At 49.6% G+C, this 21,763-nt stretch overlaps 1 protein-coding gene across 1 annotated transcript in view; it reads right to left on the bottom strand.

Moving 5' to 3' along the window:
• Positions 1 to 596: 596 nt before the first annotated feature.
• The window catches only part of UNC80 (unc-80 homolog, NALCN channel complex subunit), a 437,997-nt gene continuing 416,830 nt past the window's right edge, over positions 597 to 21,763 (bottom strand). The window contains 2 exon segments of the mRNA XM_029606152.1: positions 597 to 893; positions 7,544 to 7,728. Of these exon segments, the coding sequence (XP_029462012.1) occupies positions 648 to 893; positions 7,544 to 7,728 (431 nt within the window). The 3' untranslated portion in view covers positions 597 to 647.

Consider the following 21,763-nt stretch of genomic DNA (forward strand, 5'->3'; position numbering starts at 1 on the left):
TTTTTAGCAAAACTGTGTTTGCAGACAACAGTTAAGGCTTGCTCTGTCTAAGCAGAGTTACGATCAGAGTAAACATGAATTTACTGATCTGTCCCTGGTGCACCTGATTTAGCCAAACTTTTGTTACATGAAATGCTTCTACAGCAGCATTTCCATGATTTGCACTGTCGATTGAATACGCCAGCTTAAGGCCCTGCTGGATGTAGATCCTCCTCATGTTTAACAAACCCAAACCTGTTCTGGGTATCCAGTCCCATCCGGATGCTGCCGAGTGAGTTAAACCTTTTTAAGATTTCCGGGCTTTATCAGTCGTGGAGCAAGTCCCTCTGTCTCCTGGGTGGTGACTGCTGCCCAGACTCTTCCCCTGTTTTGTGCGCGTTATACTGAGCCCCGCTGCTCCCACTCACAGGTGCTCGCTTCTTTTCTAAAGGTGTCTGCCCATCTGTAGCAAGCAGGATGTTAGAGGTTTGTGCTGGCAGAGAGAAAGTGCTTATTCAGTCCCCCTAAACCACAGGCTCCTGAACGTGTTTGGGGGAAATGCGATAAAAAAAAATCAGGGGCAGGTTATTCTGGCAAGACTGCACTCTGCCCCTGACACTGTGCCCTTCCCCAGAAGGAACCTCCTTCCCCTCCCCCTCAAAGACATATTAAACATGTGACTCATCTAGGTCCACATCAGTCTCCCCCAGTTCAATGTGGGTGAAGCTGAAGTGTCCCGAGAGCAGGGGGTTCTCCGTACCATTGTCCTCGCTGATGTGAAGGACGGTGTCCCCGTGTTGCAGCAGGCTGGTGGTCTCTAAGCCCATGAAATCCTCGCTGTCTGAAAGATGAGTGGGTAACAGGCTGTGTGCTGGTGCAGATGCTGCCCTAGGTTCCAAATCATCCACCTCGCTCTGGAATCAAGAGGAGAACAGAAAGCAGATTATGTGGGCCATGTAAACCAGCATAATTCCCAGAGGGGAAAGGGCAGTTCTGAGGTGTGATGCAAGCGATTGATAAACACAGTACTTTTCGCCAAAAAGTTAATTGAAACACAATTAAAGTTCCGGTTTTTTTGGTGCTGTAAATACTTAAAAATGTATTTAGATAATAATCTAGCCTGTATCTGCTACATAAGAAGAACGTATCCAAAGTATTTTCAAGTTTTGCGTGTAGGCCTGAAATTAAAAAAAACAATTATTTCAGCCCTACTAAATCTCAGGGGCAACAATCAAAGCTTTTAAATTGGATAAATGTGTGTTTATCTGTATAAAAACACATTTTGATTATTATCTTCCCCAGAGCAGGTAAAAGCACATGCACTGTTTAGCATGTTTGTCCTTTTACCTGCCAAATAAAGGGGGAGGGGGAATGAAATTATATGTGCAGATTGCATTTCCTCTGCATGTCCCTTCTGTCATGCATTTTTCACTTGCTCCCATCCAGGGGCAAAGTACATGGGTACATTTGTGCCACGTTAAGAATTTTAGCCACATTTTTTTTTAATTTCATAGTTGGCCAAATTTTCAAAGTTTCCTTTGAAAATGAGCTTGCCCTCTCGCAGGTGCAAAGTATGCATGAGATGGTAAGCCCTGCGCAGATTTTCAAACTTGTTTTCCCCATGAATTGCTTTGGTAAAATAGGACTGCTTTTTCTTCAGAAGCCACAGGGCAGGCAATTTTCAAAGCCATAAACTTAAGAAAATAGCAATTTACCCAGGTTAAACTGATCTGTCTGAAAATTCCCTCCGCTGCCATCTAAGTGTACATGCGGGCTTTCCAGGGAGAGGGTGTGGGAGGGAAGCCTCATGTGTTGATGTCTCTTCTGGCAAATTTCTGCCCACAGAAAAAGCAAGTGCAAAGACTATGGGTGCTCTGTACCCCGAGGTGATTTTCAAAGGGAAATTAACCGCCCAATGTGTCTTTGAAAATTGGCTACAAGGTCTGTGGGTTCCAAGTAACCAGAGACTTTGTAGCTAATCGGGCTGTCTGAAAATTGTCTCTATAAAGTAATAGCAGTTGAATAAGCAATCAAATTATGCACTTCTAATTTTTATGAAATTTCATTGCTCAGTCTGGCAGAGCCATATTCTGTGATGCATTAATGGCCGCCAGTTCCCGGTCTCATTCTGTTTTCAGCTCACTGAAACACTAGAGCAATCTTTTACTTAGCACTTTCTCGGATTTCTTTCTTCAAAGACCAGATGTGCAGCAAGGAATAAATAAAATAGTCCACTTAATTCATACTGCAATGAGAGATCAGAGGCGAGCAAAAGAAATGCTGAAGGACTGTCAACCCTTCTGCTCCATTTATAGCCACTTATTTCTTGCTGCCTGAGCAATTTCATTGGTGAACGAGCCTGTCTGAATTTTGAAACTGTGCCCTGCTGAAAATGTAAGTATATTAACGGCTAAAGCTGCAGCTCTTCCAACTGCTGAACCTTTCTTTTTGACTACGTGGTCTTTATTAGCTGGGTAAATGGACTTTCAAAATCAATTTTCCAAGATAATAAAGGTCTGTCTGAAAACTGCCCACCCTGATGTGGTAAGAGCACATGCAGGGATCAATAATACACATATTTTTACCATGGGAAAAAAGTAGATGGGAGCTAAGGTGTAAGGGATAAGGTCAGAGGGAGGCGACAATAGGCATAGGGCTGGATTTTAAAAGCTTTAAGTGTGTAGAGTGCCTTACGCATGCCGGATCTATTTTATAAAGGCCTGGAGAAGCACGTAAAGATCCTCCGACACAGCCATTTGCTGCTGTGTCGGAGGATCGTGTGCCGGCAGGCTGCCGGTGTGCGCAACTCGTGCCTGCCTCCAGGCAGGCGCAAAAGTATGTTAAGAATTTGGGGGGGGGGGGGGGGGGGTTAGAGTAGGGCTAGGGGGGAAGCTTAGATTAGGGGGAATGGAAGTTCCCTCACAGGCCACTCTGAATGGGGGAAGGCAGCGTGGGCTCAGCGCACGCAAGGTGCACAATTGTGCACCCCCTTGTGCGCGCCAACCCCCGATTTTATATCATGCATAAACATTTTAAAAAGCATTTACATGCATAAAACTGAGTTTTACTCAAGTAAATGCACTTTACTCAAGTAGGTTGGTTTTTGAAAATTACTGCATGCCATTGAATTGGCCCTAGGATTTACTTACTTAAGTTCACTTTATGTGAGTAAATGGCTTTTGAAAATTGCTATGATAGTATGTAACATTTACATGCATAACTCCTTTAAACATTACTTCATTAGTATGTTTGGAATAGATACAGAGGGCAGTGGTAAGAATTGGGTTGGGAGTAGGGTAAAAGAAATGAAGGGGCAGTAGGGTAAAAGAAATGAAGTGCCTTTGTTGTAGTCCGGGTATAGAAATATACATACTTTTCAATCCATAATTGTAGAGTGCCAAAAAGAGGCAATGACAAAATTTGCACAAAAGAGTGGTACTGCTGTGTAGGGATGTGAATCGTTTTCCATATCGTCTTAACGATAGAAATCGTGTGGCAGGGCAAGAAAATCGTCTTAGGCACGATTTTTTAGTTAAAAAATCGTTAAAAATCGTTTTTTCCGATTAGTGCGCACTAACTCGAGTTAGTGCGCACTAACGGGAGTTAGTGCGCACTAACTGAAAATGATACAATTTGACACTTTTCAGGTCAGTTAAGGTCAGTTTAGGAATGAATATGTATTCCTATTGGCTGCCCTCTTATTTATTCATGTTACCAAGTTTCCTACTGACAGTATATGGGGGATGGGAAATGGAAACAGTTGGTAGCTTGACAAAACAAGTAATGTGATCAGTCAATGTGACTAGAACTTGTGCCCTAACCCTGATACCAGGGGTATTGTGATCTTCCTGCACACAGTGCCCTATCCCTATTAATACCAGGAGTGTTGTGATCTTCCTGCACACAGTGCCCTATCCCTAATACCAGGGGTGTTGTGATCTTCCTGCACACAGTGCCCTATTCCTGATACTGGGGGTGTTGTGATCTTCCTGCACACAGTGCCCTATTCCTGATACCGGGGGTGTTGTGATCTTCTTGCACACATCCCGATATCAGGGATAGGGCACTGCATGCAGGAAGATCACAACACTCCTGGTATTAATAGGGATAGGGCACTGCATGCAGGAAGATCACAACACTCCTGGTATTAATAGGGATAGGGCACTGCATGCAGGAAGATCACAACACCCCTGGTATCAGGGATAGGGCACTGTGTGCAGGAAGATCACAATACCCCGGAGGAGTGAGGGTCAGGCAGCTCCCCCCTGTCTGTGAAGCCAGCCTCTCACTAGTAATGCAGGGAGGGAGCTGTCTCAGACTTCACCATCCTCCCCCCCCCCACTCACCCACACACCATTCACTAGCTGGGACATGGGGGAAGTCAGGAGTGAGGGTCAGGCAGCTCCCCCCTGTCTGTGAAGCCAGCCTCTCACTAGTAATGCAGGGAGGGAGCTGTCTCAGACTTCACCATCCTCCCCCCCCCCCCCCTCACCCACACACCATTCACTAGCTGGGACATGGGGGAAGTCAGGAGTGAGGGTCAGGCAGCTCCCCCCTGTCTGCGAAGCCAGCCTCTCACTAGTAATGCAGGGAGGGAGCTGTCTCAGACTTCACCATCCTCCCCCCCCCCCTTACCCACACACCATTCACTAGCTGGGACATGGGGGAAGTCAGGAGTGAGGGTCAGGCAGCTCCCCCCTGTCTGCGAAGCCAGCCTCTCACTAGTAATGCAGGGAGGGAGCTGTCTCAGACTTCACCATCCTCCCCCCCCCACCCACACACCATTCACTAGCTGGGACATGGGGGAAGTCAGGAGTGAGGGTCAGGCAGCTCCCCCCTGTCTGTGAAGCCAGCCTCTCACTAGTAATGCAGGGAGGGAGCTGTCTCAGACTGGTATCAGGGTTAGGGCACTGTGTGCAGGAAGATGACAACACTCCTGGTATTAATAGGGATAGGGCACTGTAAGAGATGACTGTAGTAGATTGAATAAAGATCTGATGTTTCTGCTCTCCTCACACCAAACAAAAACAACACACAAGCAGAGAAGCCCTTCTTACAAAGCTGAGCTAGTGAGTTAAGTAGGAGGAAAAGTAAACATACTGGTGCCAGTGTGGCTACTTAAAAAATACACTTACCAACAATCAATTACATATATTTGAACTGTGTACAGTTCCAGCCAGGACCACCTTTCTAAAATGCACAGTGATTGGCAAATTCAACATGCACTAGCATTTCAGGTGCCTGCTAACAAAAATAATAAACAAACAAGTTCTAGTCACGTGAGTGCTGATCATTACATTACTTTTTTTGTCAAGCTTCCAACTGTTTCCATTTCACATCCCCCCAACCATATTGGTAACATCAATAGATAAGAGCACAGCCAGCCAATAGGAATACATACATACATATTCATTCCTAAGTGACCTTTACTGACCTGGGAAGTGTGAACACTTTGTTTCATTTTCTGTTGGTGTTCGTTAGTTTCCAGTTCCATTTCCCATCCCCCCAACCATCACCTCAGTGGTAACCTTGGTAACATCAATAGATAAGAGGGCAGCCAGCCAATAGGAACACATATTCATTCCTAACTGACCTTCAGTGACCTGGAAAGTGTTTATTTGTATCATTTTCAGTTAGTGCGCACTAAATCGAGTTAGTGCGCACTAACGGGGAGTTAGTGCGCACTAACTCGATTTAGTGCGCACTAACACGATTTAACGATTTTTAACGATAAATCGTTAGAATTTCTATTGTATCGTGTTCTATAACGATTTAAGACGATATAAACATTATCGGACGATAATTTTAATCGTTGAAAAACGATTCACATCCCTACTGCTGTGTCAAGCTCCCGAGATGAAGAAGCTAGGTCAACTGCTATGCAGCAGTGTTATGGCTTTAGTATATTATCAAATGTAATTGAGGTGAGGTGGCAAGTTTCCTAGCATGGGCAGCAGGCTGACTTGGCCACAGTTCCCAATTAAGGGCAAAAGGAGAGGCGGTGATCTCCTGTAGGTGGTCAAGCTTGTGTAGCTAAACGTTGGGAGATATCTCTGGACCAGAGCATTAAGGTAAGAGCAAGGAAGGGTGATGACTAGAGTTAGAACAGCGTAGGTAGCTATCCTCTAGATTAATCAAAATATGATGTTAACGCATGCATAATGCCCGTGCTAAGAAAAAAGGGCATGTTTATGGAAATTTTAGAATCTCATGGTGCGATAAACTTTTCGCACCCAGCGATAATTCCTATTTTGCATCTCACGCTGAGAAAGACTGACTATCGATAAGGCCCTCATAGTAGTCAAGTATTATCTCTATAGAAGGGGCATCTAATAGCTCGAGGTGAGGTGTTGGTGGTGGTTTAGGGGCCAATTTTTAATGTAGAGTGAGATGTACGAATAGCACAGTATACCTCGGTGAAGATTTGACATCATTTGGAGTGAGGAAAGTCTCACAAAGATTAAATTTTGTACTATGTTATCTTGGCCTAGCTTGATGGTACCCTGTTATAGAGTCCATCAAACTAGGTGAGAGAACATAGTTGAAATTTCATCTTTGTGAAATTTTCCTCACTCCAAATGATGTCAAATCTTCACCGAGGTGTACTGGGCTGTTCATATGTCTCACTCTACATGAAAAACTGGCCCCTAAACCCTAAACCACCACCAACACTTCACCTTGAGCTATTACATGCCCCTCCTATAGGCATATAAATAGTTGCACACTGTGAGGGCCTCCCCAGAGATGCTCTCTCTCTCTCTCTCTCTCTACTCTACTCCACTCCACTCCCTCTCCTCTCCCCCTCCCCTTCCAAGCCCAGAAATGGCTGAAATGCAATTCTAAAAATGTATCACAAATTGTGTTGTGGCCATTTCAGGCATATCGCACAGCTTAACGCCAGGAAAAAGGTGTAGTTATTTCCAGCATTAAAACCGTGCGATAGCTAGCATTATGCTATCGCATGGTGCGATAATGCCCCTCATTTTCATAAATCCTGCCCAAACTCCTCCCTAATCCCACCCTTTCCCAAAATTTGCATTTGTACCGTGCGCTAGCATAATCGCATGCATTATGGCATTAGTGCACACTTTAATGCATTATCGTGTACGTTAACACCATAATGCATTTTGATGAATGACTCTGTGTGTTTGTACAACTGAAATCTGAGAGATATCTTTAGCTACAACAGTATAGGCAAGGGCAACTAGGCAGATTGGGTGGGTCAAATGGTCCTTATCTATGTTATCCAGAAGCCAGTGATTATAGCTTGAAGAAATGGTACTTCTCCAATATAATTTTCTGACTTCTCCTCAATGATGTAACAGGGCTGAATGGGGTAGCTGCCTCAGTCATAGCGCTTCCTTAAAATGTAGACAATCTTGAACTGGTTCTAAAGCTGTTGTAAGGTGTCTGACTCTGAAATAGTCTATTTGGTGCATGTGTGCTCAGTAAAATCAAGGTATTTCTCACATTCCCTGGTTTACCCACCTGCCAGAGACCAAAAGCAAACAAGAAAACACTTTGTGGATAGGGCCACAGTTCTAGAAACTGCTGGTCAGGTTACCTGACTATGGAGGTCAGCCACAACCATTGTGGGTGAGGAGGTGTGAATGGGATGGTCCATGGTTTCGGCTTTGCTAGCTCTTGCTGGGCTGCAGCTGGACTGTATCACTGCATGTGCTGCTTCTCCCTGTGAGGTTGATGGGGGTGGGTGTGCTTCAGTGAAAGTCACAGATCGCTTCTGATCCACTGCCAGACAAGACCACAAAGAGCCAAAGTTAGGAGAGAGAAAACCCTTTGAGCAGATTTGCTCCTGTAGCAATCAAGAACATGCAAGTTTGCAAAGATCTGTATCAAGTGTCTGTTTTGCTTTTTATTTGACTGATGAATATTAGCATTTGTTTCAGATGCCACATTGACAGCACTAGAAAATTAAATCATTTGATTTATCCTCAGGTTCAGCTGTGAGCAATGGCAGCATCTACAGAGATCCATGGATGAAATATGCATATATATATATATATATATACGAACGTCGGTATATTAAAAGTTGTTAAATAAATAAATAAATAAATAAATATATATATATATATATATATATATATATATATATATATATATATATATATATATATATAAAATATATATTTTTATCTATATAGTGCTTTTTATTAAAGCAAAGTGAACATACAGACAGTAAGCTGGGAAAATTAAGTGAAAAAAATATAGAGTGCAGATATAAAGAAAAAGGTAGCGGGAGAAAGGTTTGGGTAATAGCTATCAGAATTTTGCTGAGGAAGTTTAAGCAAGAACTAAGAACATAGTGGGCTTGATCCATCCAAAATGTGTTCTGCAAATAGTGAAAAATAGCAACTATTGTAAACTCCCCCCCTCCGCCCAGCTATTCTGCAGAGAGTTTCTAAAAAATAAAATATCTGTCATGACCTGAAAAAAATGACATTCAGAGAGTGCCACTGGAGACACTCATTTATACCTTCCACTTCCCCTAAATCTACCTACCAACACCAATTTACCCAAGTATAAATGCATAGCTCTTCATCCAAACATATTTAATCAATATTTGGTCTTTTTTTTTTTTGTACTACCTGTGAACTTCTATTCCCATAATTCACAAACAGTAGCAGTAGTGCTGCTTTTCATTATTTTCTTACTCTCCACACAATAAAAATCTTTTGATTTTTGTTGTTTTCCCAGATTAAAAATCCTCCAGTCTTTTGTAATGACTGAAATGCTATCTATCTCTTTGGTCATAGTGCCAGGGCAGTGTCATATGGTCAGTTTTCCAGGGCTGATCTGGAAAACTGTAGATCGTTGAGCCTGACATTGGTGCCTCGGAAAATGGTAGAAGCCATGCATAGACATGGCTTAATGGAGAAGAATCAACATGGTGTTAGCAATGGGAAATCTTGTCTTACCAATGTTTTAGAATTCTTTGAAGGTGGAAATAAACATGCGGATAAAGGTGAGCCGGTTGATATAGTATACTTGGATTTTCAGAAGACATTTGACAAAGTCTCACATGAGAGATTCCTCAGATAATTACAAAATCATGGGATAGAAAGCCGTGCTCTTTAGTGGATTGATAACTGGTTAACAGGCCAGAAGCAGAGAGAGGGACTTAATGGTCAGTTTTCCAAACGGAGAAAGGTTATTAGTGGAGTACCACAGGGCTCAGTGCTGGGACTTGTGCTGTTTAACATATTCATAAATGATCTGGAAAAGGGAGCAATGAGTAGAGTGATCACATTTGCAGATAGCACAAAATTATTTAAAATTGTCGAAATGGCAGTGGATTGTGAGGAACTGCAGAAGGACCTTGTGAGATTAGGAGATTGGACAACTGAATGGCAGATGAAATTTAATGTGAAATAGTGCAAAGTGATGCACATAGGGGGAAAAAACAACTACAGGTATAGTATGCTGGGTTCTGAATTGATAGGGACTTTCGTTTTCAGTTTTTATTTTGCCTGGGAACGTCAATGTTGAAACAAAAAAAGAAATCAGTGGAAAAATTACTTTTTCACCCATTTTTCTCGAGTGTTCTATCAAAGTCATTTTTTACACTGACCTTTTTTTTTATTATAACATTAAAATTCCCAGGCAACATAAAATAAAAACTGAAAATGAAGGTCCTTATGTATTGGGAGTCACTACTCAGGAAAGGACCTTGGAGTGCTTGTGACCAATACATTGAAATCCTCTGCTCACTGTGCAGCGGTCAAAAAATCTAATAGAATGGTAGAAATGATCCAAAAAGGAATGGAGCATAAAACAGAAAATGTCATATTGCCTCTTTATTGAGCCTTGGTACAACCACATCTTAAGTATTCTGTGCCATTTTCATCACCCTCATCTCAAGAAAGACATAACAGAACTAGAAAAGGCGCAGAGGAGGCCAACAAAAATGATAAAAGGGATGGAATATCTCTCCTGTAATGAGAGGCTACACAGGCTAAGACCCTTCAGCTTGAAAAGGAGACAGTTAAGAGGGGATATGTTAGAAGTTTATAAAATCATGAGTGAGGTGGAATGAGTAAATAAATGATTATTTACCCTTTCAGATAATACTAAAACAAGGGGGCACTCCATGAAACTAACAACCAGCAGATTCAAAATAGATTATAGAAAGTACTTTTTTACTCAGTGCACTGTCAAGTTGTGGAATCTGTTGCCAGAGGATGTGATCAAGGTGACTAGCATAGTGGGGTTTAAAAGAGAATTGGACAAGTTCCTGGAGGAAAAGTCCATATCACATTTTTAGCCAGGTAGACTAAAGAAAGCCATGGCTATCTCTGTGAGTGAGTAACAGGAATTAGATCTATTTTATGGGATCTGCAAGGTACTTGCGACCTGCATTGGCCACTGTCAGGAACAGGATGCTGGGCTCGATGGACCTTGGTCTGTTCCAGCATGGCAGTTCTTAAATTCTTATCTTCCTGCATTCTATGTCAAAGGAATACACAAAGCATTTGTAGAAAGCATTCTGAAGCCATTTCCGCAGATAAATAGTGAGTTACACATGCACACTGGCTGTCTGAAAATTGTCCTCTCTCAATATGGCTAAAAGCACACTCTTTGTTCCATAATGTGTATACTTTTAGAAAGGGGCATTGCTAGCTATAGATATATGGGTTCATGCCCTGAATCTCAAACAGCTGTTCTGTTGATATCTCTGCAGAAAACAGAAAGAGAGGGGCCAGAAGAGGGAGCAGAGCAATTCGTTTCTCTGCAGTGTCTGATCCAAACTCACCTCACCCTCCTCCTGTCCCCACAGAAGGAAGATGGGGTGAGACGGAGCAGACTGAGTAAAACATTGATAAGACAGGCGAAGAGAGAATTTGAAATGAAATTGGCCATAGAGGCAAAAACTCATAATAAAAACTTTTAAAAATATATCCAAAGCAAGAAACCTGTGAGGGAGTCGGTTATCTTCCCTAAGAGCCCCTTTAACAGAGGGGTTAAAGGGGCTCTTAGGGAAGATAAGGCCATTGCAGAAAGACTAAATGAATTCTTTGCCTCCCTGTTTACTAATGAGGATGTTGGGGAGATACCAGTTCCGGAGATGGTTTTCAGAGGTGATGAGTCAGACGAACTGAACGAAATCACTGTGAACCTGGAAGATGTAGTAGGCCAGATTGACAAACTAAAGAGTAGCAAATCATCTGGACCAGATGGTATGCATCCTAGAGTTCTGAAGGAACTCAAAAATGAAATTTCTGATCTATTAGTTAAAATTTGTAACCTATCAATAAAATTATCTATTGTACCTGAAGACTGGAGGGTGGCCAATGTAACCCCAATATTTAAAAAAGGCTCCAGGAGCGATAGACCAGTGAGCCTGACTTCAGTGCCGGGAAAAATAGTGGAAACTATTCTCATGATCAAAATCGTAGAGCATATAGAAAGACATGATTTAATGGAACATAGTCAACATGGATTTACCCAAGGGAAGTCTTGCCTAACAAATCTGCTTCATTTTTTTGAAGGGGTTAATAAACAAGTGGATAAAGGTGAACCGGTAGATGTAGTGTATTTGGATTTTCAGAAGGCGTTTGACAAAGTCCCTCATGAGAGGCTTCTACGATAACTAAAAAGTCATGGGATAGGAGGCGATGTCCTTTCATGGATTACAAACGGATTAAAAGACAGGAAACAGAGAGTAGGATTAAATGGTCAATTTTCTCAGTGGAAAAGGGTAAACAGTGGAGTGCCTCAGGGATCTGTACTTGGACCGGTGCTTTTCAATATATATATAAATGATCTGGAAAGGAATACGACGAGTAAGGTTATCAAATTTGCGGATGATACAAAATTATTCAGAGTAGTTAAATCACAAGCAGACTGTGATACATTACAGGAGGACCTTGCAAGACTTGAAGATTGGGCATCCAAATGGCAGATAAAATTTAATGTGGACAAGTGCAAGGTGTTGCATATAGGGAAAAGTAACCATTGCTGTAGTTACACGATGTTAGGTTCCATATTAAGAGCTACCACCCAGGAAAAAGATCTAGGCATCATAGTGGATAATACTTTAAAATCGTCAGCTCAGTGTGCTGCAGCAGTCAAAAAAGCAAATAGAATGTTAGGAATTATTAAGAAAGGAATGGTTAATAGAATGGAAAATGTCATAATGCCTCTATCTCGCTCCATGGTGAGACCATACCTTGAATACTGTGTACAATTCTGATCACCGTATCTCATAAAAAGATATAGTTGCGATGGAGAAGGTACAAAGAAGGGCAACCAAAATGATAAAGGGGATGGAACAGCTTCCCTATGAGGAAAGGCTGAAGAGGTTAGGGCTGTTCAGCTTGGAGAAGAGACGGCTGAGGGGGATATGATAGAGGTCTTTAAGATCATGAGAGGTCTTGAACGAGTAGATGTGACTCGGTTATTTTCACTTTCGAATAATAGAAGGACTAAGGGGCATTCCATGAAGTTAGCAAGTAGCACATTTAAGACTAATCTGAGAAAATTCTTTTTCACTCAACGTGTTGCGATCCCCCCTGCTGCTGCGCTGCAGGAGGTCTCTTACCTTCCTCCAGAGGCCGCTCTGAAGCCAGGGCCTCGCCTGCGCATCATCCAGGACTTGCTCCAGGGCCTGAGAGGCCTAGCTGTGCCTGTGGCTTGCAAGCCTCAGTGTTTGGACTTCCTGTTGGGCGACGCCCTTCCCTAGGGGCTGGCCCGCAGCTCTCTACCCTAGTTATAGGACCAGCGATGGGCGGTCCTGGCAAGCTCCTCCCAGGGAGTTGCCTTCTACCTCCAGTATTTAAGGACTTTCTGTTCACTGTGTCTTTGCCTTCGGATTGGGTTACACAGTTGCCTGTGGCCTCTCCCGATCCAGGTACTCCGTGACTACGACTCCTGCTTGTCGTCAGCCTGCCTTGACGCCGGTCCGTGACTCCGACTCCTGCTTGTCTTCAGCCTGCCTTGACTCTGGTCCGTGACTCCGACTCCTGCTTGTCTTCAGCCTGCCTTGACTCTGGTCCGTGACTCTGACTCCTGCTTGTCTTCAGCCTGCCTTGACTCTGGTCCGTGACTCCGACTCCTGCTTGTCTTCGGCCTTCGGATTGGGTTTCACAGTTGCCTGTGGCCTCTCCCGATCCAGGTCCTCCGTGACTACGGCTCCTGCTTGTTGGCAGCCTGCCTTGACTCCGGTCTGTGACGCCGACTCCTGCTTGTCTTCAGCCTGCCTTGACTCCGGTCCGTGACTCCGACTCCTGCTTGTCTTCAGCCTGCCTTGACTCCGGTCTGTGACTCCGACTCCTGCTTGTCTTCAGCCTGCCTTGACTCCGGTCTGTGACTCCGACTCCTGCTTGTCTTCGGCCTTCGGTTTGGGTTACACAGTTGCCTGTGGCCTCTCCCGATCCAGGTCCTCCGTGACTCTGACTCCTGCTTGTCGTCAGCCTGCCTTGACTCCGGTCCGTGACTCCGACTCCTGCTTGTCTTCAGCCTGCCTTGACTCCGGTCCGTGACTCCGACTCTTGCTTGTCTTCGGCCTCCGGATTGGGTTACACAGTTGTCTGTGGCCTCTCCCGATCCAGGTCCTCCGTGACTACGACTCCTGCTTGTCGTCAGCCTGCCTTGACTCTGGTCCGTGACTCCGACTCCTGCTTGTCTTCAGCCTGCCTTGACTCCGGTCCGTGACTCCGACTCCTGCTTGTCTTCGGCCTTCGGATTGGGTTACACAGTTGCCTGTGGCCTCTCCTGATCCAGGTCCTCCGTGACTACGACTCCTGCTTGTCGTCAGCCTGCCTTGACTCCGGTCCGTGACTCTGACTCCTGCTTGTCTTCAGCCTGCCTTGACTCCGGTCCGTGACTCCGACTCCTGCTTGTCTTCGGCCTTCGGATTGGGTTACACAGTTGTCTGTGGCTTCTCCCGATCCAGGTCCTCCGTGACTACGACTCCTGCTTGTCGTCAGCCTGCCTTGACTCCGGTCCGTGACTCCGACTCCTGCTTGTCTTCAGCCTGCCTTGACTCCGGTCCGTGACTCCGACTCCTGCTTGTCTTCAGCCTGCCTTGACTCCGGTCCGTGACTCCGACTCCTGCTTGTCTTCGGCCTGCAGATTGTGCATTACAGTTGTCTGTAACCTTGCCAGTCCAGGTCCTCCATGTTTCCTGCTGCTTGCTGTTCCTGATATCCAGTGTCTCTGCCTTGATGTCGGTCTCTGACCCTGCCTAGATGTTTGTTCCTGTGCCTGCCAGCCGTAAGGGCTTCGGATGTGAGTTTCCCAGCATCGGAGTCCTGTTCGCCTGGGTCTTCCCCGCGCCCTCCTTCTCAGCGTGGTCCGCGACCAGCCTCTCAGGCTGTGTAGGGCGCGTCTGGGACAGGGTGGTCCGCGACTCAGTCCCACGGGTGGGCTGAGTAGGGCGCCCTGATGGACAGTGCAATGTTTCCATCCAGCCTTGTCTACAGTGTCTGCTTCAGCCCTTGTCCGGATGTCTTCCTGTCTCTGCCTTGACCTGGTTCCTGAGCCTTCTGTCCTGTTGGGCCCTGGAGTGGCCAACAGGAGGGATTCGTCCCACGGGCTCTTGAGCTTCTGCCAGCCGAGGGGGCTTCGGATGTGAGTATCCCAGCATCGGAGTTCCTGCTCGCCTGGGCCTTTCCTGTGTCTCGCTTCAGCCCTTGACCTGATGTCTCCGTCTTGCTTCTGCCCCGTCTGATGTCTTCTGCTAAGGACTCTGTCTGCCCTCGCCTCTGTCCGGCCTGCCGCCCATTGCCGTTCCCTGCGGCAGGTCCGAAAGGGCCGGGAACAGTCGGAGGACCGTTCACTAGTCAACTTCCCCGTGTTGGCTACCATGGGCATGCAGGTCCGGCTGAGGGTCGGACTCCCTGCTTCTGTTCCTGCCTACCTGGCTCACCATGCCTGCTCAGCTCACCTCCCACGGTGTGGCCTTGGGCTCCTCCTGGGGTCCTGCCGTGGCCCAAGGGCTCACCACCCGCCCGAGACGACCGCGCCCGCGCGCGCTCGTAACAGAATCCGAAGGCCATGAGCTCGGTGAGCTGTGCTCGTGATGGACTTGTCTGATTCCAGGATTTTTCTTCTGTCTGCTTTTGTGTCTCGACCTGCTGGAGGCGCCAGCTTCTGCTCTTGCTTACGACCTGCTGGAGGCGCCAGCTTCTGCTCTTGCTTACGACCTGCTGGAGGCGCCAGCTGTTTGGGTTCCCACGACCTGCAGGAGGCGCCTACGCCCAAACCATCGTTTCCTTGTTCCCAGGATGGAGTTCCACGACCTGCAGGAGGCGCCTGCGCTCCTCCTGATGTTGCTGTGGTTTCTGCCCGCCCTCCCCCCCTCTTGTTCTTGCTCTTGCTCTTGTTCTTGCTCTTGCTTCTGCTTGCTTTTGCCTGTTTCTGCTTGCTTCTGCCGTGGGTGCTTGTTTCTGCTGTGTGCCTGGGTGTGCTGCGTGGGTGCTTGTTTGTGCGGTGTGCTGCCTGGGTGTGCTCGTCTGTGCTGTGTGCGGCGTGGGTGCTCGTCTGTGCTGTGTGCGGCGTGGGTGCTCGTTTGTGCTGTGTGCTGTGTGGGTGCTGTTTGTGCTGTTGGCCCTGTGTTGCTCGTTTGTGCTGTTGGTCCTGTGTTGCTCGTTTGTGCTGTTGGTCCTGTGTTGCTCGTTTGTGCGGTTTTCCTGCTTGTTGTCTGTTTTCCCTGTGTTGCTCGTTTGTGCTGTTTTCCCGCTTGTTGCTTCCTGCTTGTGGGTTCCCGTCCTCCTCGTTCCCGCGTTGTTTCCCCTGCTTCCTGTCTCTCGCCCTTCGCTCTTTCTCCCTTCGCTCTCTCGCTTTCCGCTCTTTCCCTCTCTGCTCTTTCGCTCCTGGGCTCCCTTGCTCTCCGCTCCCTTGCTCTCCGCTCCCTTGCTCTCCGCTCCTTCGCTCTCCGCTCCCTTGCTCGCTGCTCTCTCGCTCTCCGCTCCCTTGCTCGCTGCTCTCTCGCTCTCCGCTCCCTTGCTCTCCGCTTCCTCGCTCTCCGTTCCCTTGCTCCCTCTTTTGTTTTTGTGTGTGTCTGTCGCGCGGTCTCCGTTCGCTCGGTCGCTGCTCGCGCGGTCTCCGTTCGCTCGGTCGCTGCTCGCGCGGTCTCCGTTCGCTCGGTCTCTTGTTCCCTCGGTCTCGTGTTCCCGTCGTCTCTTGTTCCCTCGGTCTCGTGTTCGCGTGGTCCCGTGTTTCCTTGGGTTTGGTTGGTCTCTCGTCGTGTGTTTGGTTGCTTGCTTGTGGTGTGTTGTGGTTGTTGGTTGTTGCTTGCTTGCTTGTGGTGTGTTGTGGTTGTTGGTTGTTGCTTGCTTGCTTGTGGTGTGTTGTGGTTGTTGGTTGTTGCTTGCTTGCTTGTGGTGTGTTGTGGTTGTTTGCTTTTCTTGCTTGGCTTTTGTTTTTGGTCCCTCTGTGAGGGGGGGGATTCTTTGAGGGGGGGGTACTGTTGCGATCCCCCCTGCTGCTGCGCTGCAGGAGGTCTCTTACCTTCCTCCAGAGGCCGCTCTGAAGCCAGGGCCTCGCCTGCGCATCATCCAGGACTTGCTCCAGGGCCTGAGAGGCCTAGCTGTGCCTGTGGCTTGCAAGCCTCAGTGTTTGGACTTCCTGTTGGGCGACGCCCTTCCCTAGGGGCTGGCCCGCAGCTCTCTACCCTAGTTATAGGACCAGCGATGGGCGGTCCTGGCAAGCTCCTCCCAGGGAGTTGCCTTCTACCTCCAGTATTTAAGGACTTTCTGTTCACTGTGTCTTTGCCTTCGGATTGGGTTACACAGTTGCCTGTGGCCTCTCCCGATCCAGGTCCTCTGTGACTACGACTCCTGCTTGTCGTCAGCCTGCCTTGACTCCGGTCCGTGACTCCGACTCCTGCTTGTCTTCAGCCTGCCTTGACTCTGGTCCGTGACTCCGACTCCTGCTTGTCTTCAGCCTGCCTTGACTCTGGTCCGTGACTCTGACTCCTGCTTGTCTTCAGCCTGCCTTGACTCTGGTCCGTGACTCCGACTCCTGCTTGTCTTCGGCCTTCGGATTGGGTTTCACAGTTGCCTGTGGCCTCTCCCGATCCAGGTCCTCCGTGACTACGGCTCCTGCTTGTTGGCAGCCTGCCTTGACTCCGGTCCGTGACGCCGACTCCTGCTTGTCTTCAGCCTGCCTTGACTCCGGTCCGTGACTCCGACTCCTGCTTGTCTTCAGCCTGCCTTGACTCCGGTCTGTGACTCCGACTCCTGCTTGTCTTCAGCCTGCCTTGACTCCGGTCTGTGACTCCGACTCCTGCTTGTCTTCAGCCTTCGGATTGGGTTACACAGTTGCCTGTGGCCTCTCCCGATCCAGGTCCTCCGTGACTCTGACTCCTGCTTGTCGTCAGCCTGCCTTGACTCCGGTCCGTGACTCCGACTCCTGCTTGTCTTCAGCCTGCCTTGACTCCGGTCCGTGACTCCGACTCCTGCTTGTCTTCGGCCTCCGGATTGGGTTACACAGTTGTCTGTGGCCTCTCCCGATCCAGGTCCTCCGTGACTACGACTCCTGCTTGTCGTCAGCCTGCCTTGACTCTGGTCCGTGACTACGACTCCTGCTTGTCTTCAGCCTGCCTTGACTCCGGTCCGTGACTCCGACTCCTGCTTGTCTTCGGCCTTCGGATTGGGTTACACAGTTGCCTGTGGCCTCTCCTGATCCAGGTCCTCCGTGACTACGACTCCTGCTTGTCGTCAGCCTGCCTTGACTCCGGTCCGTGACTCTGACTCCTGCTTGTCTTCAGCCTGCCTTGACTCCGTTCCGTGACTCCGACTCCTGCTTGTCTTCGGCCTTCGGATTGGGTTACACAGTTGTCTGTGGCTTCTCCCGATCCAGGTCCTCCGTGACTACGACTCCTGCTTGTCTTCAGCCTGCCTTGACTCCGGTCCGTGACTCCGACTCCTGCTTGTCTTCAGCCTGCCTTGACTCCGGTCCGTGACTCCGACTCCTGCTTGTCTTCGGCCTGCAGATTGTGCATTACAGTTGTCTGTAACCTTGCCAGTCCAGGTCCTCCATGTTTCCTGCTGCTTGCTGTTCCTGATATCCAGTGTCTCTGCCTTGATGTCGGTCTCTGACCCTGCCTAGATGTTTGTTCCTGTGCCTGCCAGCCGTAAGGGCTTCGGATGTGAGTTTCCCAGCATCGGAGTCCTGTTCGCCTGGGTCTTCCCCGCGCCCTCCTTCTCAGCGTGGTCCGCGACCAGCCTCTCAGGCTGTGTAGGGCGCGTCTGGGACAGGGTGGTCCGCGACTCAGTCCCACGGGTGGGCTGAGTAGGGCGCCCTGATGGACAGTGCAATGTTTCCATCCAGCCTTGTCTACAGTGTCTGCTTCAGCCCTTGTCCGGATGTCTTCCTGTCTCTGCCTTGACCTGGTTCCTGAGCCTTCTGTCCTGTTGGGCCCTGGAGTGGCCAACAGGAGGGATTCGTCCCACGGGCTCTTGAGCTTCTGCCAGCCGAGGGGGCTTCGGATGTGAGTATCCCAGCATCGGAGTTCCTGCTCGCCTGGGCCTTTCCTGTGTCTCGCTTCAGCCCTTGACCTGATGTCTCCGTCTTGCTTCTGCCCCGTCTGATGTCTTCTGCTAAGGACTCTGTCTGCCCTCGCCTCTGTCCGGCCTGCCGCCCATTGCCGTTCCCTGCGGCAGGTCCGAAAGGGCCGGGAACAGTCGGAGGACCGTTCACTAGTCAACTTCCCCGTGTTGGCTACCATGGGCATGCAGGTCCGGCTGAGGGTCGGACTCCCTGCTTCTGTTCCTGCCTACCTGGCTCACCATGCCTGCTCAGCTCACCTCCCACGGTGTGGCCTTGGGCTCCTCCTGGGGTCCTGCCGTGGCCCAAGGGCTCACCACCCGCCCGAGACGACCGCGCCCGCGCGCGCTCGTAACAGAATCCGAAGGCCATGAGCTCGGTGAGCTGTGCTCGTGATGGACTTGTCTGATTCCAGGATTTTTTCTTCTGTCTGCTTTTGTGTCTCGACCTGCTGGAGGCGCCAGCTTCTGCTCTTGCTTACGACCTGCTGGAGGCGCCAGCTTCTGCTCTTGCTTACGACCTGCTGGAGGCGCCAGCTGTTTGGGTTCCCACGACCTGCAGGAGGCGCCTACGCCCAAACCATCGTTTCCTTGTTCCCAGGATGGAGTTCCACGACCTGCAGGAGGCGCCTGCGCTCCTCCTGATGTTGCTGTGGTTTCTGCCCGCCCTCCCCCCCTCTTGTTCTTGCTCTTGCTCTTGTTCTTGCTCTTGCTTCTGCTTGCTTTTGCCTGTTTCTGCTTGCTTCTGCCGTGGGTGCTTGTTTCTGCTGTGTGCCTGGGTGTGCTGCGTGGGTGCTTGTTTGTGCGGTGTGCTGCCTGGGTGTGCTCGTCTGTGCTGTGTGCGGCGTGGGTGCTCGTCTGTGCTGTGTGCGGCGTGGGTGCTCGTTTGTGCTGTGTGCTGTGTGGGTGCTGTTTGTGCTGTTGGCCCTGTGTTGCTCGTTTGTGCTGTTGGTCCTGTGTTGCTCGTTTGTGCTGTTGGTCCTGTGTTGCTCGTTTGTGCGGTTTTCCTGCTTGTTGTCTGTTTTCCCTGTGTTGCTCGTTTGTGCTGTTTTCCCGCTTGTTGCTTCCTGCTTGTGGGTTCCCGTCCTCCTCGTTCCCGCGTTGTTTCCCCTGCTTCCTGTCTCTCGCCCTTCGCTCTTTCTCCCTTCGCTCTCTCGCTTTCCGCTCTTTCCCTCTCTGCTCTTTCGCTCCTGGGCTCCCTTGCTCTCCGCTCCCTTGCTCTCCGCTCCCTTGCTCTCCGCTCCTTCGCTCTCCGCTCCCTTGCTCGCTGCTCTCTCGCTCTCCGCTCCCTTGCTCGCTGCTCTCTCGCTCTCCGCTCCCTTGCTCTCCGCTTCCTCGCTCTCCGTTCCCTTGCTCCCTCTTTTGTTTTTGTGTGTGTCTGTCGCGCGGTCTCCGTTCGCTCGGTCGCTGCTCGCGCGGTCTCCGTTCGCTCGGTCGCTGCTCGCGCGGTCTCCGTTCGCTCGGTCTCTTGTTCCCTCGGTCTCGTGTTCCCGTCGTCTCTTGTTCCCTCGGTCTCGTGTTCGCGTGGTCCCGTGTTTCCTTGGGTTTGGTTGGTCTCTCGTCGTGTGTTTGGTTGCTTGCTTGTGGTGTGTTGTGGTTGTTGGTTGTTGCTTGCTTGCTTGTGGTGTGTTGTGGTTGTTGGTTGTTGCTTGCTTGCTTGTGGTGTGTTGTGGTTGTTGGTTGTTGCTTGCTTGCTTGTGGTGTGTTGTGGTTGTTTGCTTTTCTTGCTTGGCTTTTGTTTTTGGTCCCTCTGTGAGGGGGGGGATTCTTTGAGGGGGGGGTACTGTTGCGATCCCCCCTGCTGCTGCGCTGCAGGAGGTCTCTTACCTTCCTCCAGAGGCCGCTCTGAAGCCAGGGCCTCGCCTGCGCATCATCCAGGACTTGCTCCAGGGCCTGAGAGGCCTAGCTGTGCCTGTGGCTTGCAAGCCTCAGTGTTTGGACTTCCTGTTGGGCGACGCCCTTCCCTAGGGGCTGGCCCGCAGCTCTCTACCCTAGTTATAGGACCAGCGATGGGCGGTCCTGGCAAGCTCCTCCCAGGGAGTTGCCTTCTACCTCCAGTATTTAAGGACTTTCTGTTCACTGTGTCTTTGCCTTCGGATTGGGTTACACAGTTGCCTGTGGCCTCTCCCGATCCAGGTCCTCTGTGACTACGACTCCTGCTTGTCGTCAGCCTGCCTTGACTCCGGTCCGTGACTCCGACTCCTGCTTGTCTTCAGCCTGCCTTGACTCTGGTCCGTGACTCCGACTCCTGCTTGTCTTCAGCCTGCCTTGACTCTGGTCCGTGACTCTGACTCCTGCTTGTCTTCAGCCTGCCTTGACTCTGGTCCGTGACTCCGACTCCTGCTTGTCTTCGGCCTTCGGATTGGGTTTCACAGTTGCCTGTGGCCTCTCCCGATCCAGGTCCTCCGTGACTACGGCTCCTGCTTGTTGGCAGCCTGCCTTGACTCCGGTCCGTGACGCCGACTCCTGCTTGTCTTCAGCCTGCCTTGACTCCGGTCCGTGACTCCGACTCCTGCTTGTCTTCAGCCTGCCTTGACTCCGGTCTGTGACTCCGACTCCTGCTTGTCTTCAGCCTGCCTTGACTCCGGTCTGTGACTCCGACTCCTGCTTGTCTTCAGCCTTCGGATTGGGTTACACAGTTGCCTGTGGCCTCTCCCGATCCAGGTCCTCCGTGACTCTGACTCCTGCTTGTCTTCAGCCTGCCTTGACTCCGGTCCGTGACTCCGACTCCTGCTTGTCTTCAGCCTGCCTTGACTCCGGTCCGTGACTCCGACTCCTGCTTGTCTTCGGCCTCCGGATTGGGTTACACAGTTGTCTGTGGCCTCTCCCGATCCAGGTCCTCCGTGACTACGACTCCTGCTTGTCGTCAGCCTGCCTTGACTCTGGTCCGTGACTCCGACTCCTGCTTGTCTTCAGCCTGCCTTGACTCCGGTCCGTGACTCCGACTCCTGCTTGTCTTCGGCCTTCGGATTGGGTTACACAGTTGCCTGTGGCCTCTCCTGATCCAGGTCCTCCGTGACTACGACTCCTGCTTGTCGTCAGCCTGCCTTGACTCCGGTCCGTGACTCCGACTCCTGCTTGTCTTCAGCCTGCCTTGACTCCGTTCCGTGACTCCGACTCCTGCTTGTCTTCGGCCTTCGGATTGGGTTACACAGTTGTCTGTGGCTTCTCCCGATCCAGGTCCTCCGTGACTACGACTCCTGCTTGTCTTCAGCCTGCCTTGACTCCGGTCCGTGACTCCGACTCCTGCTTGTCTTCAGCCTGCCTTGACTCCG

This window comes from Rhinatrema bivittatum, chromosome 6 (genome assembly GCF_901001135.1).
Source record: "Rhinatrema bivittatum chromosome 6, aRhiBiv1.1, whole genome shotgun sequence".
NCBI lineage: Eukaryota > Metazoa > Chordata > Amphibia > Gymnophiona > Rhinatrematidae > Rhinatrema > Rhinatrema bivittatum.